Source organism: Ascaphus truei, chromosome 7, assembly GCF_040206685.1.
Source record: "Ascaphus truei isolate aAscTru1 chromosome 7, aAscTru1.hap1, whole genome shotgun sequence".
Classification (NCBI taxonomy): domain Eukaryota; kingdom Metazoa; phylum Chordata; class Amphibia; order Anura; family Ascaphidae; genus Ascaphus; species Ascaphus truei.
Window position 1 is genome coordinate 11,349,456 of NC_134489.1, and position 19,518 is coordinate 11,368,973.

Genomic DNA, 19,518 nt, shown 5'->3' on the forward strand with positions numbered 1-19,518 from the left:
CTTCACATGTACAGAGCTGTCCAAACCTCACAGGTCTCTTCTTCACATGTACAGAGCTTTCCAAACCTCACAGGTCTCTTCTTCACATGTACAGAGCTTTCCAACCCTCACAGGTCTCTTCTTTAAAATATTCCCTTCCCCGATACATATTTGCTGTTCTTACCTCTGTTCTGTATTATAATCTGTAAACTGAATTAATTTAGACTGAACCCAATATGTGTAACGTAACATATTTTTGAGCAGATCTTCATTTATAACATGTTTTTTCAGCTAAGTACAAAAATAATGATATGTACATTACTAACTTTTAGTGAAATGATACTGTGTGAACTATGAAAAACAGATGAATTAATAGTGGTAAGCACTAATATATACATACATGTTATATATATTGTTTTATACACAATACTTTTGTGATATCAAATACATATGTATAGCTGTAACTATGGAGATGTATATTTGAATATGTAACCATGTACAGTATGTATTTAATGTGAAAAAACAACGCAGGGATGGTATATACACGCTTTTTTCTAGAGAGAGAAAAAAAAAAGGTGAGGAAACTGGGAAATTATTCTTGGATATACACTATAATATACACGTTTAAAAAATATTTTTGAATTTTGTTATTTTGGTAAATAATAATTATTACACTGTAATTGTTTTCTAAAAACATAAAAATGTGGTTTTTTTTTTAAGATCACAATGTTATAAATTGTAAAACGTGGTCTATGGGGGAAAAAAAAAAAAAAGTACAGGAACTGCGTTCCACCGCATTCCCCCTGAAAAAAAGTGTGTGTATGTGTGTGTGTGTGTTAACATTCTGTGGCTAACAAAATGCTTTTATTTGTGCAAGCTTTTGAGATACACTGTTCTCTTCATCTGGCGGTGTTACAATTGAATAAAGCAGAAAAAGTTTCACTTAAAAACAGTGCATCTTGGAATGTTATCTGTGACTGAAACCTATCCCTCCCCCCGTGCTGTATTTCTTTAGCCACTGAACGGTATCGTTAATTCGTTTTTGATTATTAAGCTCAGCTAACACGCTACACACACAGAAACTCAGAATAAATGAGTTCAGTATTAGGTGATACCTTTTTTATTTGGACTAACAATTTATGTTATAGGACAAGATTGAGAGTTCTCTCTTCCTCAGGTCTGCAATACGGATTTGCAAAGGAATCCATAACTAAAACAGTGTAAGGGAGAGCAGGAAAAAAACCAAAAAAAAACCACAATGTACTGTAGTTCTGTTCCTTGTCACCCTTCCTTGGCTTCAAACACCTTTTCACCCCACCTTATCTACAGTACATCTGGTTTTTTTCCTGCTCTCCCTTACACTGCTGTAGCCATAGATTCCTTTGCAAATCAGTATTGCTGACCTGAGGAAGAGAGAACTCTCGAAAGCATGTCCTATGATATCAATTGTTAGTCCAAATAAAAAAAAAAGTTATCACCTAATACTGAGGTACTCATTTATTCTGCACTATCGCAACTGGACTAACACGGCTATTTACGTTATATATATATATATATATATATATATATATATATATATATATATATATATCTCAAAATGAATAGACAATACCATTCTGTGGCTAACAAAATGCTTTTATTTGTGCGAGCTTTCGAGATACACAAATAAAAGCATTTTGTTAGCCACAGAACGGTATCTTCTATTCATTTTTGATGCTCGGCTAACACGGTACCGATACGTCTACACATATACATATATACACATATGGATGTGTATGTATATATTCTCTCATCTTCAGCCCTTGTCGACCCACTGCTGGACGAAGGCCTCCCCCACTGCTGGACGAAGGCCTCCCCCACTGCTGGACGAAGGCCTCCCCCACTGCTGGGCGAAGGCCTCCCCCACTGCTGGACGAAGGCCTCCCCCACTGCTGGACGAAGGCCTCCCCCACTGCTGGACGAAGGCCTCCCCCACTGCTGGACGAAGGCCTCCCCCACTGCTGGGTGAAGGCCTCCCCCACTGCTGGATGAAGGCCTCCCCACTGCTGGACGAAGGCCTCCCCCACTGCTGGACGAAGGCCTCCCCCACTGCTGGACGAAGGTCTCCCCCACTGCTGGGTGAAAGACCTCCCCACTGCTGGACGAAGGCCTCCCCACTGCTGGACGAAGGCCTCCCCACTACTGGACGAAGGCCTCCCCACTGCTGGACGAAGGCCTCCCCCACTGCTGGACGAAGGCCTCCCCACTGCTGGACGAAGGCCTCCCCCACTGCTGGACGAAGGCCTCCCCCACTGCTGGACGAAGGCCTCCCCCACTGCTGGACGAAGGCCTCCCCCACTGCTGGACGAAGACCTCCCCACTGCTGGACGAAGGCCTCCCCACTGCTGGGTGAAGGCCTCCCCACTGCTGGATGAAGGCCTCCCCAATGATAGATGATATTAGTTGCAGCTGTATAATAATATAGGTATATAATGGTTACTAAAATGCTCCTGTCATTGATATTTTTTGTATATACGATTGTAGCTCCATAAATAATGACAATTTTAGCTAAATAAATAATGTCGCTCTATATTTCTTGCTCTATGCTACAGATACAGATACAGCCCTCAGCTGTAGCCTAGTTGAGTCATGTCGTTGAAGCTCCGCCCACCAGCTGGGACCACGTGGTGTATTCCTCACTAGAGCCCCACCTTTCCATGACGTCACTATAGCCCAGCCTCCTTCACCCCCTGCCACATCACAAACTGCTATGCTGTAATGTTTTTTTTTTTTTTACCTCTTACAACAATCTTTATCAACAGCGACACCAGGCTGCTAGCGGGCAAACGTTACCAGCATTCCGATTGGTCATCCCCTGAAGGTGACGTCACAGATACCCTCTCACCTTGCCCCGTCGTCATCATCCGGCGTCACCGGAGCGCGAAAAGGCGTTACGGGGGGCGACACGTCACCAGACCGTAGAGATGAGCCGAGATAGCAGCTTCAGACCCAGTGAGTGTGAAGCGGTCAGGCGTCACACGGGGGAGGGAGGGTTAATGGGAAGACACGCAGACTAAATACTGTCCACGTGATTACAGGAGGGAGAGGCGCTAATTAATGAGAGCTGGCCTTTGACGTGGGATCTATCTGCAGCTACAAGGGCTGATTAATGGGATTGATTGATAAGGGGATTTCTCTCTATATAATGGAATTTTCATGGGATTACTATTAATAGGATGTTAAAAGATATTTGTTGCTAATTTTATAGGGTTTAACTAATATTTACTGCTAATTAATTGGTTATTAATAATTTAATTATAATGCTATTTATCACTAATTTGTGATGTATCCCTGAATGGGATTTTAATGGCATTAATAATGGAATATTGGATTAATTGCTCATTGTTAAAAAAAAAAAAAAAAAATCTATATAATGGTATTTTATTTAGTTGTATCTCATATGGGATGTATCAATACATTGATCAGTGATGTGACTTCTTTCTAATTCCATAAGTGCATGTTAATGCTGTTAGCTAATGGGATTTATCAATACATAATTCAATGGATCCCTAATGTGATTTTAATGTTGCTTTGCTAATGTTATTAATTTATAGTGCAGTTTTAGTAATACACTACAATTCTGATTATCGTATCATTATATAAGGGGTTTTAACTCTCGTTACTGAGAGTTTCCAGTTACTAAAGCAATTTAATAAAAATAAATCCAGTTGTCATTGATATTACAAATAATGTAGAAACTAAACAGACTTTTAATAAGTGTCTGATTAATTCTAATACTAATGTGTAATCATTTTATAGGAGTGAATGTAAATAAGAAGAAATTGGGTTTAATATACAGATCACTGGGTCAGTCATTACAAATTGTGAGTTGTCTTTAGATGTATTTAATGTGAATATTGAAATGAACATAATACACAGTGGGCTTGTAAAATAAATCTAAATACGTGTGTGTGTGTGTGTGTGTGTGTGTGTGTGTGTGTGTGTGTGTGTGTGTGTGTGTGTGTGTGTATATATATTTTTCACAAGAGAGGGGGATATGATAGAGAATTTCTCATACATGAAGGGTATCAATAAGGTACAGGATGGAAGCATTTTCCATAGAAAGAGGAATAGAACAAAAGGTCCTGCTCTGAAGCTGGAGGGTGGGAGGCTAAAGAGAAACATGAAGTCCTTCACTGCAAGCGTCATGGGTGCATGGAACAGCCTCCCAGCAGGAGTGGGGGGGTTAACAGGACAAAACCCCAGAGATCTAATGGGGTGTCAAGCTTCACAGTAGGTAGGAGAGTGGGCTGGGCTACATGGTCCTTATCTGCTGGTGATTTTGTGAAGTCCTTCAGTTGCAGAGGGGCAGGGAGAGGGTTAATGTGTAAGAAAGCTGCAGAGCCTGACTAACAAGCTGATGTGGCACTCTGTGATATCAGTGAAACTCTCCATTACCCTCAGCCCTGTGTGAGAGCCGCCTCTCCGGTAGGACATCTGCACACCTTATTTTTCTATTTCTTGAGCGTTTGGGTTGTCATCTGAGCAGCTGTTCCTATACTGCAGGCCGCTTCAGCCCGAAGGGCGTAATCTCTTTACATTTGAATGTTAAATATAACATAGTTCCTGTACAAAGATTTGCTCCCTTATTTAAGGTGTGTGTGTACATTTGCTCACAAGTGATTATTTTCATTTGCTGTATGCTATACTCTTTATTTGGTCTGATCATTTGATTCACTTGAGTCCCTCTGATCAAAACAGAGTCCATTCCTGAAATGTCTATTCTTTAATTTGGTATGTTAGGTTTGTGATGCTACATTAAATAGTCAGACAAATGTCCTGTCTGTAATATAATGAAGCTGTTTAATTGATGATCATGTGCATGTTTAGGAATATAAATCTGCAGATAGCATGGCTAGGGGGTTAGCATTGCATTTCAAGTGGGCCCAGTTTAAAGGGAACATATACAGGGGACTAGTAGACTTGTACAGGAGTTAAGCAAGAGGTCGGCGTTTGTCTGGATCTTCCAGGAACTATCTGCAGACTTGTGTTACTGGAAAGCTTTCAGTGAGCTTACTGTTCTACACCTGTAGCCCTTCTCCATTATAATAAGAGGCAGCACATCACAGGTAAGTAAGGGAAAAAAAGGTTTTCTTCTGGGGTTTTTGTCTTCTGCCATATAAACCTTTTTTGCCCACTTATCTGCGATGTGCTGCGTCTTTTTCTTCTAAACCTTTGTTTGAGTAATGTATAACTTGATATTGCTATTATGAAGCGTGCACTTGCTGTTACATGCCAACATACTTGAAAACAAGAGGTAACTCAATGTATTACTTAAGTAATAATCCCCTCAGAACAGGGTATTACTTGCCAATAATGCCCTGTTCTAAGGGGATTATTACTATTATAGCCTAAATGTTGGCTTTTTTCATAAATAAGACACTTTTTTTGTATAGTTATATAAAAATTTTTAATTAAAATAAAATGGTAAATACATTAAAGCACCTCCTATACAGGCATACCCCGCATTAACGTACGCAATGGGTCCAGAGCATGTATGTAACTATGTAACACAGGCATACCCCGCATTAACGTACGCAATGGGTCCAGAGCATGTATGTAACTATGTAACACAGGCATACCCCGCATTAACGTACGCAATGGGTCCAGAGCATGTATGTAACTATGTAACACAGGCATACCCCGCATTAACGTATGCAATGGGTCCAGAGCATGTATGTAAAGCGAAGATGTACTTAAAGTGAAGCACTACCTTTTCTCACTTGGGTAGAAGTGGTTCTTTCACAGGAGCATGCGCGAGCTGCCGTTTTCCAATTGGGCGAGGGGAATCAGCGCGTCACACAATACGGCGGTCTGTAGGGCTGAATAAGTGTCCATTCTTGCGAAGCGAGCGTACGGACACAGGGGAATGGTGCTATTGTAAATATGCCCGTAAAGTGACGGTCCGTTTAGCGGGGTATGCCTGTATACACTTACATTGCAGCTATCTATATCCACACACTGCCACCCCCTCTGTATATATACACGCACACACACACACCAGCTACACACACAACACACAAACTGCACAAACTCTGTAGCTACATCCAAACGCTGCTGCTACACACACACGGCCGAGTCCATAGAAGGACAGGCCGCGCTGAGCCGTGCGGACGCTCCGCGCTGAGCCCCTGCATACTCAATGAGGATGCCTTGAGAGGGGGCTCACGCGAGCGTCCGCAGGCGTGCTGAGGCGCTGGATTTTTCAGCCGACAGCCAAGCTATTTTTCAGAGCGCTGTCGGCTGAAAACATCCAATCAGCGCGGAGCAGCGTCAACGTCACGGCGCCATGATGTTGACGTTGGTGCGTCGCGGGCGATTGGCCCAGCGACGTCACTGCCCCGCCTCCCTCAGTCTCCCCCCGCCTCCGATCGCGCCCGCTGGCTCGCCTGCATGGGCATGAAATCGCGCAGATTTCAGCAGGCGAGCCTCAGCGTCAGTGCGGCTCCAAACTGCTCACCCCTCTATGGCCCCAGCCTTTTTTAAACACAACAGCACCACACACTACAGCTCTATACACACAAACTCTGCAGCCGCAGACACACATACACACACAAACTCTGCAGCTACACACACACACACACACACACACACACACTGCAGCTACAAACAAACTCTGCGTCACAGCGCTTAGTGAGCCGTGCAGCGAGAGGGGACTGGGACCGGCTCAGAAGGATTCCCCTGCTGGTGGGGAACGCTCACGCGGCCGCCCGCGCCGCCGGGCGCAGCGTGTCCCAGACCTTACCTTGCAGCTACAAACACACTCTCTCCCTCAACTCAACTGTGTACGGCGCTGAGCTCTGTGCACGGAGGGAGGGGGAGAAGTCACGGCCTGGCTGCTGCTTCCTGACCAATCCCCTGTCTGTGGTGTTCCTGCCTCCTGATAATAATAACAGCATGTCCTTGTATAGCGCTGCTAGTTTTACGTAGCGCTTTACAGAGACATTTTGCAGGCACAGGTTCCTGTCCCATAGAGCTTACAATCTGTTTTTGGTGCCCAAGGCACAGGGAGATAAAGTGACTTGCCCAAGGTCACAAGGAGCCGACCTATCTCGTGACCAATCATCTACCTTGTCTCAGAGCTTTTCTGACAAAGGAAAAGCTGATTGGCTAGAAATAAACACTTGGCAAGCTGCCAAAAATTCCGGGCATTACTGAATGAATAATGCCCGGAATTTTAACCAATCAGAGAGCAGGGATTTCAGTAATGCCTGGAATTTTACCGCTTTAGCCTGTAATTCCTGGTAAAACATTTGATACAATTATAAATAAATGTAATATACTGGTGTGCCTACTGTATGTTTTCATATATCTCTATCCTGAGCCCTATTCTTATCATGTCTCCTCTTTGTCCCTCTGCTTTAGCTTCTAAAAGGCGCCCACGAGGCCCCAACCCCAACATGTCTGACCCCCACCAGCTCTTTGACGACACCAGCGCTGGGCCCGCGGCCCACGGTGGGGAATACACCAACCATGCCTCCCCCAGCCTGGGTATACCCGCGCAAGTCTTCCTCTCAGACCCCATGTCTCACATGGCTATGTCATACGGTTCCAGCCTAGCCAGCCAGGGCAAGGAGATGGTGGATATGAACGTGAGTCACCTGCCCATACAACTCCTTACTGCTGATACTTCAGTGCCTGTCTTCTGGGTCTGCTCCACTTCTCTGGAGAGATTTAAGTGTATAGGGCCAAGAAAAAGTATGATGTTATTTTGGGTATAATTAATTGTAGCACTAAAAGAAGCGTTCTATCCAAAGAGGGATGGGATCAAAGACCCCAATTGCATGCGATCCAAACTGTTTCTATTGTAATAATCAGAGGTTACATCTATTGGGAAACTCCCATAGTGTACACCCATTGGTGTCTAAGTTCTGTGATTCTGTAGATTATATGAATATAACCTAGCCCCCGCTTTTAATGGCGTGATAATGTATATGAAAGTAAATGTCAAAACAATATATACCTTTTTATTCAGTGCTCCTTTGGACTCTATTAAAAAGAGTTGCGGTCGCAGAGAACATGTCATTTGAGGATGAGCTGTCTATACCTATTTCTTCAACCCAATTGTTGTAACTTAGACTTGGATTAAGAATCGGCAGGATAATCGCCACCTGTATGGCGTATCAGAGCCTGTAGACTATATAGTGGAGATTGCTAGATATTGTGCAGAGTAATTTAGGATATTTCCTAGTCCCGTAAATGGGTTAGTGTTGTCTGAAAAGGGCAGAGGAAGCTGCCTTAATTAACATTGAGCGGCCATTTGGAGTGATTCCTGACCCCTAGGTGGAAGGTGTTTGTGTAACACTCAGGAGCGCCTGATATTTAATAATTGCTACAATGCAATAAACGAATAACAGTGTAAACTTCTAACCTGTACTATACATGTTATAGTGTCTTTTACTATACGTGAGTTTCCCCGTGGAATATTGCTTCTTGCGATGCCATTAGTGGGACTGGACGGTTCGAGGGCCGTGGTCTACCCGCTATGTTGCTACTAATTATTCCACTGTCTTTTTAAGAAGTCCAAGAACAGATTGCACCAATATCTGCTGGCAACTCCATCGCTAGTACCGAGCTTGTCAGGTTGGAAGGGGTCCTGGCCATGGGCCTTATTCTCTAAAGTGCGATCGCACCAATGCACAGAAAGCTCTGTTGAAGTCAGTGAGACTTCCGAGCGATAGTCCCGGGTCTGCGCTAGCCACTTTATAGAATAAGGGCCCCAGTCTTTGGACTGAGACAAAATGATGTACAGAAACGTATTGCTCCTTTATAACGGCTCCTTACAACTCCTCCGATGGCTCCGTGTAATTGTTCCCTACAACTCCTCCGATGGCTCCGTGTAATTGTTCCCTACAACTCCTCCGATGGCTCCGTGTAATTGTTCCCTACAACTCCTCCGATGGCTCCGTGTAATTGTTCCCTACAACTCCTCTGTTGGCTCCGTGTAATTGTTCCCTACAACTCCTCCGATGGCTCCGTGTAATTGTTCCCTACAACTCCTCCGATGGCTCCGTGTAATTGTTCCTTACAACTCCTCCGATGGCTCCGTGTAATTGTTCCCTACAACTCCTCCGATGGCTCCGTGTAATTGTTCCCTACAACTCCTCCGATGGCTCCGTGTAATTGTTCCCTACAACTCCTCCGATGGCTCCGTGTAATTGTTCCCTACAACTCCTCCGATGGCTCCGTGTAATTGTTCCCTACAACTCCTCCGATGGCTCCGTGTAATTGTTCCCTACAACTCCTCCGATGGCTCCGTGCAAGTCCTTTGGTGACTCCCTGTGACTCTTGCTATTGACACTCCCCTTAGCACAAGCTGACATGCACAGGGGCAAAACGTCAGCAAAGCTCCTTGATACATCAGCGCTAAGACACTGGATGAGAATTACTCCGTTAACGGAAACGTTGCTTCCAAATGGCCTTGACACATGGACGCCTGAGCCTGCGGTTTTGGGAGACTAAAAGGAGTTAAGAGAAAACAAACGCGGTGATCGCACGGAATCTCCAGCACTGAATTGCAATACTTATCTATATACGAATAAGTGATTAGTGATCCATTGTGTCAGGATCAGAGGCTACAAACCTGTATCCTTGTGTCCCTTTCAGATCAATAGGTTCATCCCAATGACCAAGCTGAAGTATTATTTTGCAGTTGACACAGTTTACGTTGGGAAAAAGATTGGTCTACTCGTATTTCCCTACATGCACCAGGTAAGGTTTGTTCGCCTTGGTCCCGGTTTAGGTTTCGCCTGGCAATGTTAACTCTGGGTACAGGACATAAGATTTTAAACCCGTCGGGTACAGAGAGCAGGAAAGAGATTCTATTAGTATAAAATAAGATCTAAACGCATATACAATGGGTAATACAGAAGTGCGACTCCAAGTAGCGTCAACGTGATCATGTGAAACCCTACGTGTTTTGGGGAGTGTTTAGAGAGTGTTCGCTCTTAATGGGGCCTTCCCCCTACTTGTGTGTTTTTTTTTTTTTTTTTTTAAGATCTAAAATCGGGCATATTGTAGGGAGTGGCACCTTTTTTGTGTGTGCCTGCTGCATGCAGCAATACATAGAAATGCAGTATTTGTAAAGTCCATGAGTATAAAGCCGTGATTATACCAAAAACTGCCGGCGGTGTTGCGCGGCTCAAAAGCAAAATGCAGAAATCCTATTAAGGTAAACATATCCCAAGCGACGTGCGCACCGCCTGGAACTGCGGGGCGGCAGGCTGGAACTGCGGGGCGGCAGGCTGGAACTGCGGGGCGGCAGGCTGGAACTGCGGGGCGGCAGGCTGGAACTGCGGGGCGGCAGGCTGGAACTGCGGGGCGGCAGGCTGGAACTGCGGGGCGGCAGGCTGGAGAGCAGACGTCAGAATTTGTTCTTGGCAGGCGACAGCCACGTCACGTGAGCGGTTCAGCCAATGAGGACGAACCGCTCACGGCCACGCCTCCCTGTCTCCTCCGGCTGCCTCCTGCCTGCTGTTCAACTTGCCGCTTTGTTGGATCGCAGTGGGGACGTCACCTCATCACGCTGCCGCCGAGCAGCTCCTGGTGTAATCGTAGCCTAAGAAAACTACAGTTCAATAAACGTGCCACGCTGTGTATGCAGGGAGCAGCCCCACCTTGTTATACCCTGATATACCCCTCACCAGTTCGTTTCTGTATTTCAGGACTGGGAGGTGAGGTACCAGCAGGACACTCCTGTAGCCCCGAGGTTTGATATCAACGCGCCAGACCTGTACATTCCAGGTGTGTTCCATGACGAGAGGTTTGTAAAGCAGAATTCTGGCCTCCCTGCTCCTCTCTCTCAAACTTAATATGCTGCATCCTAACTAAATATGGGGTATAAAAAAGTATTGGGGAATGACCCCCTTGTATACCTGGGGCTACTAAAACCAAGGCTGTTGATATGTCAATTCATAGTAGTGTGGGAGGAAGACATCACATCATCACATATAAATAATTAGAGAACCTTCATCCGTGTGCGGACTAATGCAGGGTGGGGGGCAATTACGGTAGAAGTACATTTGGGCACGTCCAGGGAAATGCCCAAAGGTAAGTCCATAAATTCCGATTATATACCTCACCTGCACCCTGTGTCCCGCGATGAAGAAATCAGCGGTCAGTACTCACGGATAGCTGCGTGATCTGCCTGTATAGCTGATGGTGAAGCAGCACGGTTTCCAGCTGCGTGGTGATGTCGGCGTGCTCCAGCCGTGTGTAGGAAGCAGAGTAGAGAGAAAAAAGGAAGTGACGCGGCGATCACAGCTCCTCCAATCAGCCACACGCATTAGAAAAAATAAAAAAACTTTATTGATTATGCAACGTGAACATCAGAAACAGAACACTGACGCGTTTCGTCCGGGTACGGACTTTATCAAAGAGTTGATAAAGTCTGTACCTGGACGAAACGCGTCAGTGTTCTGTTTCTGATGTTCACGTTGCATAATCAATAAAGTTTTTTTATTTTTTCTAATGCGTGTGGCTGATTGGAGGAGCTGTGATCGCCGCGTCACTTCCTTTTTTCTCTCTACTCTAAATATGGGGTATGACCACATTTTTCCATCTGACCCCAAATAGAGAATCCTGGGAATGTCAACGCCCTCAATGTCAGCCCCTCTCCCTCCAAAAACTGTTGTTGGTAAAGCAATTCTTATTTCATGCTTCTAACCCATTTTCTTGCAGAGGGGTTAAACTAGACACTTGAGCAACATGTGGATCACATTATCTTTAATTGTACAAGCATCCCTATTACCAGACTAAGGCCCATATTACTAAGCGGGCTTCTGCTGCAAGTCACCTTAGAGCCCATTGACTGGAATGGGAGGGGTCTTCCATCAGAAGAATACTTGGTGAATATAGCCTTGTGTTCCTGTCACTAAATAGAATGTGTGTGTATATGTTTTGCCCCTGCTCTGTTTATACTGTTATAAAGGGGATTAGGTGTGTGCCTCCTGAACCGTTACTGATTTCCTGTATCTATTTCTCGTTCTAGCCATGGCCTTCATCACGTATATTCTGGTGGCTGGTTTGGCACTAGGAACCCAGAACAGGTGTGTGTCTGTCTCTGTGTGTGTGTGTGTGTGTGTGTGTCTGTCTCTGTGTGTGTGTGTGTGTCTGTCTCTGTGTGTGTGTGTGTGTGTCTGTCTCTGTGTGTGTGTGTGTCTGTGTGTGTGTGTGTGTGTGTCTGTCTCTGTGTGTGTGTGTGTGTCTGTCTCTGTGTATGTGTGTGTGTCTGTCTCTGTGTATGTGTGTGTGTCTGTCTCTGTGTATGTGTGTGTGTCTGTCTCTGTGTATGTGTGTATGTGTGTGTGTCTGTCTCTGTGTGTGTGTGTCTCTGTGTGTGTGTTTATTGAGCTTCAATGGTTCCTGTTTTAAAGCAGAAAAACATGAAAAATCCTGTTTGTTTTTTGTTGGTTTTTTACATTTTGTTCTGTAGTATTGGATAATACTGTCTGCATTTTTTTTTAATCTCCTATTGACATTTTTAAGAATCTTCTTCTTTTTTTTTTTTAAAAGCTGATCCTTTTGGTTGCTACAGCAACCATTGGCCATTTAGAAAGTCACACCCACTTCCTCTTTTGAAACAGGATCTGACACACTGTTTTGAGCTATTCCCTTTGGCAACAAAGTATCACAAACAGATCTGTTGCTATGTTCTAAACAGGAGTTTGAGAGCCCTGGTTACAGAATACCTTTCGCCTGAACTCGTGTGCCTCACGGTTCTCGTTCTCAGCTTCTCCCCGGAGATCCTCGGCATGCAGGCTAGCTCAGCTCTGGCCTGGCTCATTGTGGAAGTCTTTGCCATTCTCCTCAGCCTGTATCTGGTGACTGTAAATACCGATCTGACCACTGTGGATCTAATAGCTTTCGCTGGCTACAAATACGTAGGGTGAGTACAAAGGAGGATGGGCTGTTAAACGTTCATTCACAACGACCATTCCAGGAACACATTGTATGCACATTTATATAGATATATATATACGCTTTAAGATTTCCTGCTTCCTATAACTCCTCCCTAAATACCACTGTTGCCCCATATGAAGTCTCTTGAATCCCTAATTGCTCCTTATCGCTCCCTGTAACTCCTCCTATTGCGCCTAATAACTGCTCCCTTTAACTCCTCCTATTATTCCATATAACGCCTCCTATTGCTCCATTTAACCACACCCTATAATGCCTCCTATTGCGCCATATAAGCGCTCCATATACCTCCTGCCTGTAACTCTTCCTGTTGAAATGTTGCCAAATCACATGCTGACCAACACGGGGCAAAGTACCTCAATAAATGGACACATAGATGCAGGCTGCAAAATCCTAGTTCTATCCATATGCCCACTGTATCTGTATCTGTGGCGCCTCTGTGTTCTGTGCAGGATGATTGGCGGTGTACTGTCCGGGCTGCTGTTCGGGAAGACCTGTTATTACGTAGTTCTCAGCTGGTGCTGTATTTCAATCGTGGTTTTCATGGTGAGTGCAGCGCGGGGAATATTAACTTTGCCATTTCACTCCCCCATTCTACAATCCCACTGAAGAACATGGCTTTCTAACGCAGCAATAAAGGTTTTATTTGTTTTTTACTGCAGGATTGAAGCAGGGAGTCTCGAGCTGAACCCCATGAATTTTCGCTCCGGGAACCCCCTGCTTCCAGAGATACAGACCTCCGTAGGAAGGTGCCGGTATCTCCTGCGGAGTTTAAATGTCCAGGTCACGTGGGCCAATAGGAAGCCACACCGGGTGACGTCACGGCTTCCTATTGGCCCACAGGACATTTAAACGCTGCCATTTTGTTAGCCACACAGTTCCCTGGCTGCATAGATACGGGCCCTCCCTACGGAGGTAAGTATCTCAGGAAGCAGGGGGTCCCCAGAGCTGAAATGAAGACCGCTCCAGAGATCTCCTCTTCAATCCTGTTATTAAAAATATATATATATAACCTGCATTGCTGCTTTAACCCTTTCACTGCCTGCGAGTGCCGCAGCTAGGGTTGCCAGGTGGCTTGTCCAAAAATACTGGACCCCTACGCCTCCCCTATACATATACAAAATACCCCCACATCCTGGCCCCCCATCACCTCATCCTGGCCCCCCAAATTATGTCCTTACCTTATTTCCAGGAAGGACGCAGACTTCTTTGGGCCGCCGGGGTGTGGGCTCCGCCCCCGCTGTCCTCTGATTTGCTGTCCGTTCCTCCAATCAGGGACAGGCTGCACAGACAATCACCGTCCGCCCCAGTCTCGGTATCAGGCAAGCACTTCCAGCCGCGCCTGCCGTCGCGCTGCCAGCCCTGCCCTGCGCTCGCGCTGCCAGCCCTCCGCCCTCGCGCTTGAGCTGCCCTCCGCCGCCGCAAAAATGGTAATACCGGACACATAGGTGTCCGATATTACCTCCGATTTTATACCGGCCAGGCATCGGAATTACCGGCCTGTCCGGGTGAAAACCGGACACCTGGCAGCGCTACCTGCAACACATTGAGTTGTCTGGTCCCTGTAGCAGTGAAGAGGTTAAGTAGCCCATCCAAAATGGAACCCGCCCCGTGTTTCCTGTCTTTTTTTTAATGTATTGTAATACCTGTGCAGGTAATGTGATTATATCGGCAGCATCCTGTGGGGCTCAGTTGGCCAAAGTATTTTGGGAAATGGCAGCAATGTTTTCTGCTCGTGTGTCATCAGATTAGAACATTATAGGGGATATGTATCCAGTGTCGCAAACCCGCGCACTGCCCCAAACCCACACACTGCCCCCAAACCCGCGCGCTGCCCCAAACCCGTGCAACTTGTGTCATTGTTGACTGCATCGGTGCATCACAGACGGTTTTTGCAACATTCCTCCTTCTGGTCCCTGAGGTGCTGGAATGGGGCTAAGCCATAGTACGTAGATATGCAAACACATAACCTAATACAACTGTGTTACTGACAGGTAGGGTAATCCAGGGCTTGACCTTGATTACATGGGGTTACATTTACCCCTACCGTCACATTACCTCTGGGGAATTTTTTTCTCTTTGCGCCAAACCCATTGTGTCAGGTTTAGGGGTCGTTGACCTTTGCTCCAAAAAGATCTGCGCTGAATGTTGGAAGCAAGATCTCATTTATACAGCTGGTGCTGCTCCCACATGACGCAGAGGGCATATTTGCTCTGCTTTCGGAGCTCAAATTGCACCATTTTTGATACATTTCCCGTGTCTTATACTGCTGTGCGAGTCGAGTTAACGCCACTTTCAGTGCCCGAGAGGGCCTTGTATATGAGCAGCAACAGTATTCTTCGTAGATGAAATTATAGTGCTCATAACTTTCCAAACCTCACAGGTCCCGCCTGAAAGAGAGACAGGGCGATGGGTAGGAAGCTCTGTACACGGGGAGAGAGACGGGCGAGGTGTAGGAAGCTCTGTACACGGGGAGAGAGACGGCGAGGTGTAGGAAGCTCTGTACACGGGGAGAGAGACGGGGCGAGGTGTAGGAAGCTCTGTACACGGGGAGAGAGACGGGGCGAGGTGTAGGAAGCTCTGTACACGGGGAGAGAGACGGGGCGAGGTGTAGGAAGCTCTGTACACGGGGAGAGAGACGGGGCGAGGTGTAGGAAGCTCTGTACACAGGGAGAGAGACGGGGCGAGGTGTAGGAAGCTCTGTACATGGGGAGAGACGGGGCGAGGTGTAGGAAGCTCTGTACACGGGGAGAGAGACGGGCGAGGTGTAGGAAGCTCTGTACAAGTGGAAGAGACGGGCGAGGTGTAGAAAGCTCTGTACACGTGGAAGAGAGACGGGCGAGGTGTAGGAAGCTCTGTACATGTGTAAGAGACGGGGCGAGGTGTAGAAAGCTCTGTACATGTGGAAGAGAGACGGGCGAGGTGTAGAAAGCTCTGTACATGTGGAAGAGACGGGGCGAGGTGTAGATAGCTCTGTACGCGTGGAAGAGAGACGGGGCGAGGTGTAGAAAGCTCTGTACACGGGGAGAGAGATGGGCGAGGTGTAGAAAGCTCTGTACGCGTGGAAGAGAGACGGGCGAGGTGTAGAAAGCTCTGTACACGGGGAGAGAGACGGGGCGAGGTGTAGGAAGCTCTGTACACGGGGAGAGAGACGGGCGAGGTGTAGAAAGCTCTGTACGCGTGGAAGAGAGACGGGCGAGGTATAGAAAGCTCTGTACACGGGAAGAGAGACGGGCGAGGTGTAGATAGCTCTGTACACGGGGAGAGAGACGGGCGAGGTGTAGGAAGCTCTGTACGCGTGGAAGAGAGACGGGCGAGGTGTAGAAAGCTCTGTACGCGTGGAAGAGAGACGGGCGAGGTGTAGGAAGCTCTGTACACGTGGAAGAGACGGGGCGAGGTGTAGATAGCTCTGTACACGGGGAGAGAGACGGGCGAGGTGTAGGAAGCTCTGTACGCGTGGAAGAGAGACGGGCGAGGTGTAGAAAGCTCTGTACGCGTGGAAGAGAGACGGGCGAGGTGTAGGAAGCTCTGTACACGTGGAAGAGACGGGGCGAGGTGTAGAAAGCTCTGTACACGGGGAAGAGAGACGGGCGAGGTGTAGAAAGCTCTGTAGGCGTGGAAGAGAGACAGGGCGAGGTGTAGAAAGCTCTGTACACGTGGAAGAGAGACGGGGCGAGGTGTAGAAAGCTCTGTACACGTGGAAGAGAGACGGGCGAGGTGTAGAAAGCTCTGTAGGCGTGGAAGAGAGACGGGGCGAGGTGTAGAAAGCTCTGTACACGGGGAGAGAGACGGGCGAGGTGTAGGAAGCTCTGTACGCGTGGAAGAGAGACGGGCGAGGTGTAGGAAGCTCTGTACGCGTGGAAGAGAGACAGGGCGAGGTGTAGAAAGCTCTGTACACGGGGAAGAGAGACGGGCGAGGTGTAGAAAGCTCTGTACACGTGGAAGAGAGACGGGCGAGGTGTAGGAAGCTCTGTAGGCGTGGAAGAGACAGGGCGAGGTGTAGAAAGCTCTGTAGGCGTGGAAGAGAGACGGGCGAGGTGTAGAAAGCTCTGTAGGCGTGTATTAGATCTATGAAGAACAATCTTGGTGGTCCATTAAAAGTAATCCTGACAAATATACACTTCACCAGGATTATGACGACTAACGCCTTTTACACACTGCTCGGCATCGTCACACAGCTTCCTTTCCACCCCCAGCGACAGCACATCTCTTTCACTGATAAAATAACAATCTGTGCATTTTCTTTCTGTCCTCCCCAGGTCCGTACCCTGCGGTTAAAGATCCTGTCGGAGGCGGCCGCGGAGGGCGTGCTGGTGCGTGGCGCCCGGAACCAGCTGCGCATGTACCTTACCATGGCCATCGCCGCAGTGCAGCCCATCTTCATGTACTGGCTCACCTACCATCTGGTGCGATGATGCCAGCCAGTGACTGCTGCCACCCACTGCGTCCGATGTTAAGGGGGGGAGGCGAGGGGTCACCGCCTGTAACCCAGGGGTTCTCCACTCCAAGGGCTGCCAACAGGTCCGCTTTTCAGGATATCCCAGCTTCGAAGACTGCACCACGTGTGCTGAAGCAGGGGTAGCCTGAAAACTTGAGGCCTTGAGTTGAGCATCGCTGTAGTAACCCCCCCCCCATCCGCTACCGGCTGTTTGTATCTGCCGTGTATACTCCTACCTTAGCGATCACTTTCAGCAGCGATCCTGTACGTCGTATCTCGGGCGTGTGGGGTTCCTTGGAGCTGAAAGTAGCGTGGTTCATCTCCGAAGGACCCCCACATTCCAACCCTGTAAGTAAAAAAAGGCTCCGGGAGGCAGGATTGCTGCTGTTGAAGTGCAGGCACATATGAGACTCTTTTCTGTGTTAAAGCCTGTTAACAGTCATATGTAGAAGCACATGCACACCGCTGGTAGGTGCTGGAGGGGGGTACTTATCTGCCGGTGCGCTGTATCCAGGGAGGTCCAGACATCCCAGAGGTACTCGAGCAAAGGAATGGAAGCAGGCACACGGTCTTACTAAAGGTGCAGAAACGTTGGACCTGTGGTGACAATAAACTGCACCTTTAGAAAGACCGTGTGCCTGCTTCCATTCCTTTGTTAAAGCCTGTTAACCACATCGCTGTCTAAAAGGCTTGCAATGCAGAGAAGGGGTTAACCCACGTCGCTGCCATTGGTTCACTTCATTCTTACCTGAAACGGCCGCACAAATGCACCGGTTCCATCGTGTTTGCACGTCTGCGCTGCCTGCACGCCGGGCCTTCAGTAATATATATCTCATTGCAATGCACCGTCTGCGGAGAAGTGAGAATATTCTAGAACCGATAGTGAGAATGAGATACGATCCCAACCTAGCCGGCAAAAAAAAAATATATGTTTTGCGCATGGTCTACTTTCTTAAATTAATCTAACCACGCTAAAGCAAAGATCTGGCCTTTTTTTTTTCTCTGTAAAAGGATTGCAAATTGCATTTCTCTGAAGGGTGGGTTTGTCAAGCAAGTGGGGTCACTTAGTAAGGGGATGTAGACTAGGCGCCTCTTCTTTTTTTGAACTCTTTCGGAAAATAAGGCCGACCCTTTACGAGAAGTTTGACTTAACCTCTTCCCTGCCAGACTCCTGCAAGACTGTGCCGTGCAATTGAAATCCCAGACCCTGCAAATCCTGGTCCCTTTCATAGCCGCACCCCTTATTATCTGGCCTTTATTGTACTTGTTCATTGAAAGAAGACCTCGTTTTGGATTGTAAGCACAATTACTCCTTCAGTACAAGAACTGCTGGATGCAATGTCTTGCAGACCCCTTTGGCAATGAATGGGTTAAACCAGCGGTGCGCAAAGTTGGGGGCGTGAGATTTGCTGCGGGGAAGGGGAGGGGGGGGGGTTTACAGAGGCCCTGCACACGTTTCCCGAAGGCATTTAAATGAATGCCTGGGGAGCTGCAGGACCTCTGTAACCCTTACCTTGATTTAGGCGTTCCTGGTGACGCATCACCATGGCAACGCCGCGTCAAATGACGTCACGTTGCCATGACGCCAGGACATCTGAATCAAGGTTAAGGGGGGGGGGGAGCGAGGAGAGGGGGAAAGCAGGCAGGGGGGGCACGGGGAAAAGATTGCGCCCCCGTGTGTTAAACAGTATAACTTGTTGCATGAGAATGTTTTGCTGTGTGTGTGGGGACGATTCCCCTTGTTAAACCTTTTGTTCTAAAACCCAAATGTAAATTAAAAATGTATTTTTTTTTTCCACACTAGCTGTTGATTTTATTTATTTTTTGAACTTTTATATTTTTATTGATTTTCACAAAAATGGGAAGGATACAAAAATTAAAAAGGGGGGGGAAACAACCATTTTTGTATCTGTTTTCTTACAATCAAACAAAACAGTCACATTACTTATCATACAACTTTTTGGTGAACACAATATTTTCCATTTAGCACCCCCAAATCCTCTCTCCCTTCAGTATCGCGCCCCTATCCAGCATCCAGCTGTTGAGGTTTTTATTCTGATAGATACACACACACACACACACACACACACACACTATTAAATTAGGAATAAGTGTTAGCAGCAGAAAAGGAAAAAAAATTGTTT

At 47.0% G+C, this 19,518-nt stretch overlaps 1 protein-coding gene across 1 annotated transcript; it reads left to right on the forward strand.

Annotated features, from left to right (window-relative positions):
• The first annotated feature begins 2,813 nt into the window (after nucleotides 1-2,813).
• On the forward strand, nucleotides 2,814-19,177 carry YIF1B (Yip1 interacting factor homolog B, membrane trafficking protein). Its single transcript, XM_075607004.1, has 8 exons — nucleotides 2,814-2,970; nucleotides 7,384-7,610; nucleotides 9,625-9,729; nucleotides 10,683-10,761; nucleotides 12,008-12,065; nucleotides 12,749-12,904; nucleotides 13,389-13,482; nucleotides 17,196-19,177. Exons 1-8 carry the CDS (start codon nucleotides 2,943-2,945, stop codon nucleotides 17,349-17,351), a joined length of 903 nt encoding a protein of 300 aa, XP_075463119.1. The 5' UTR covers nucleotides 2,814-2,942; the 3' UTR covers nucleotides 17,352-19,177.
• Nucleotides 19,178-19,518: the final 341 nt, after the last annotated feature.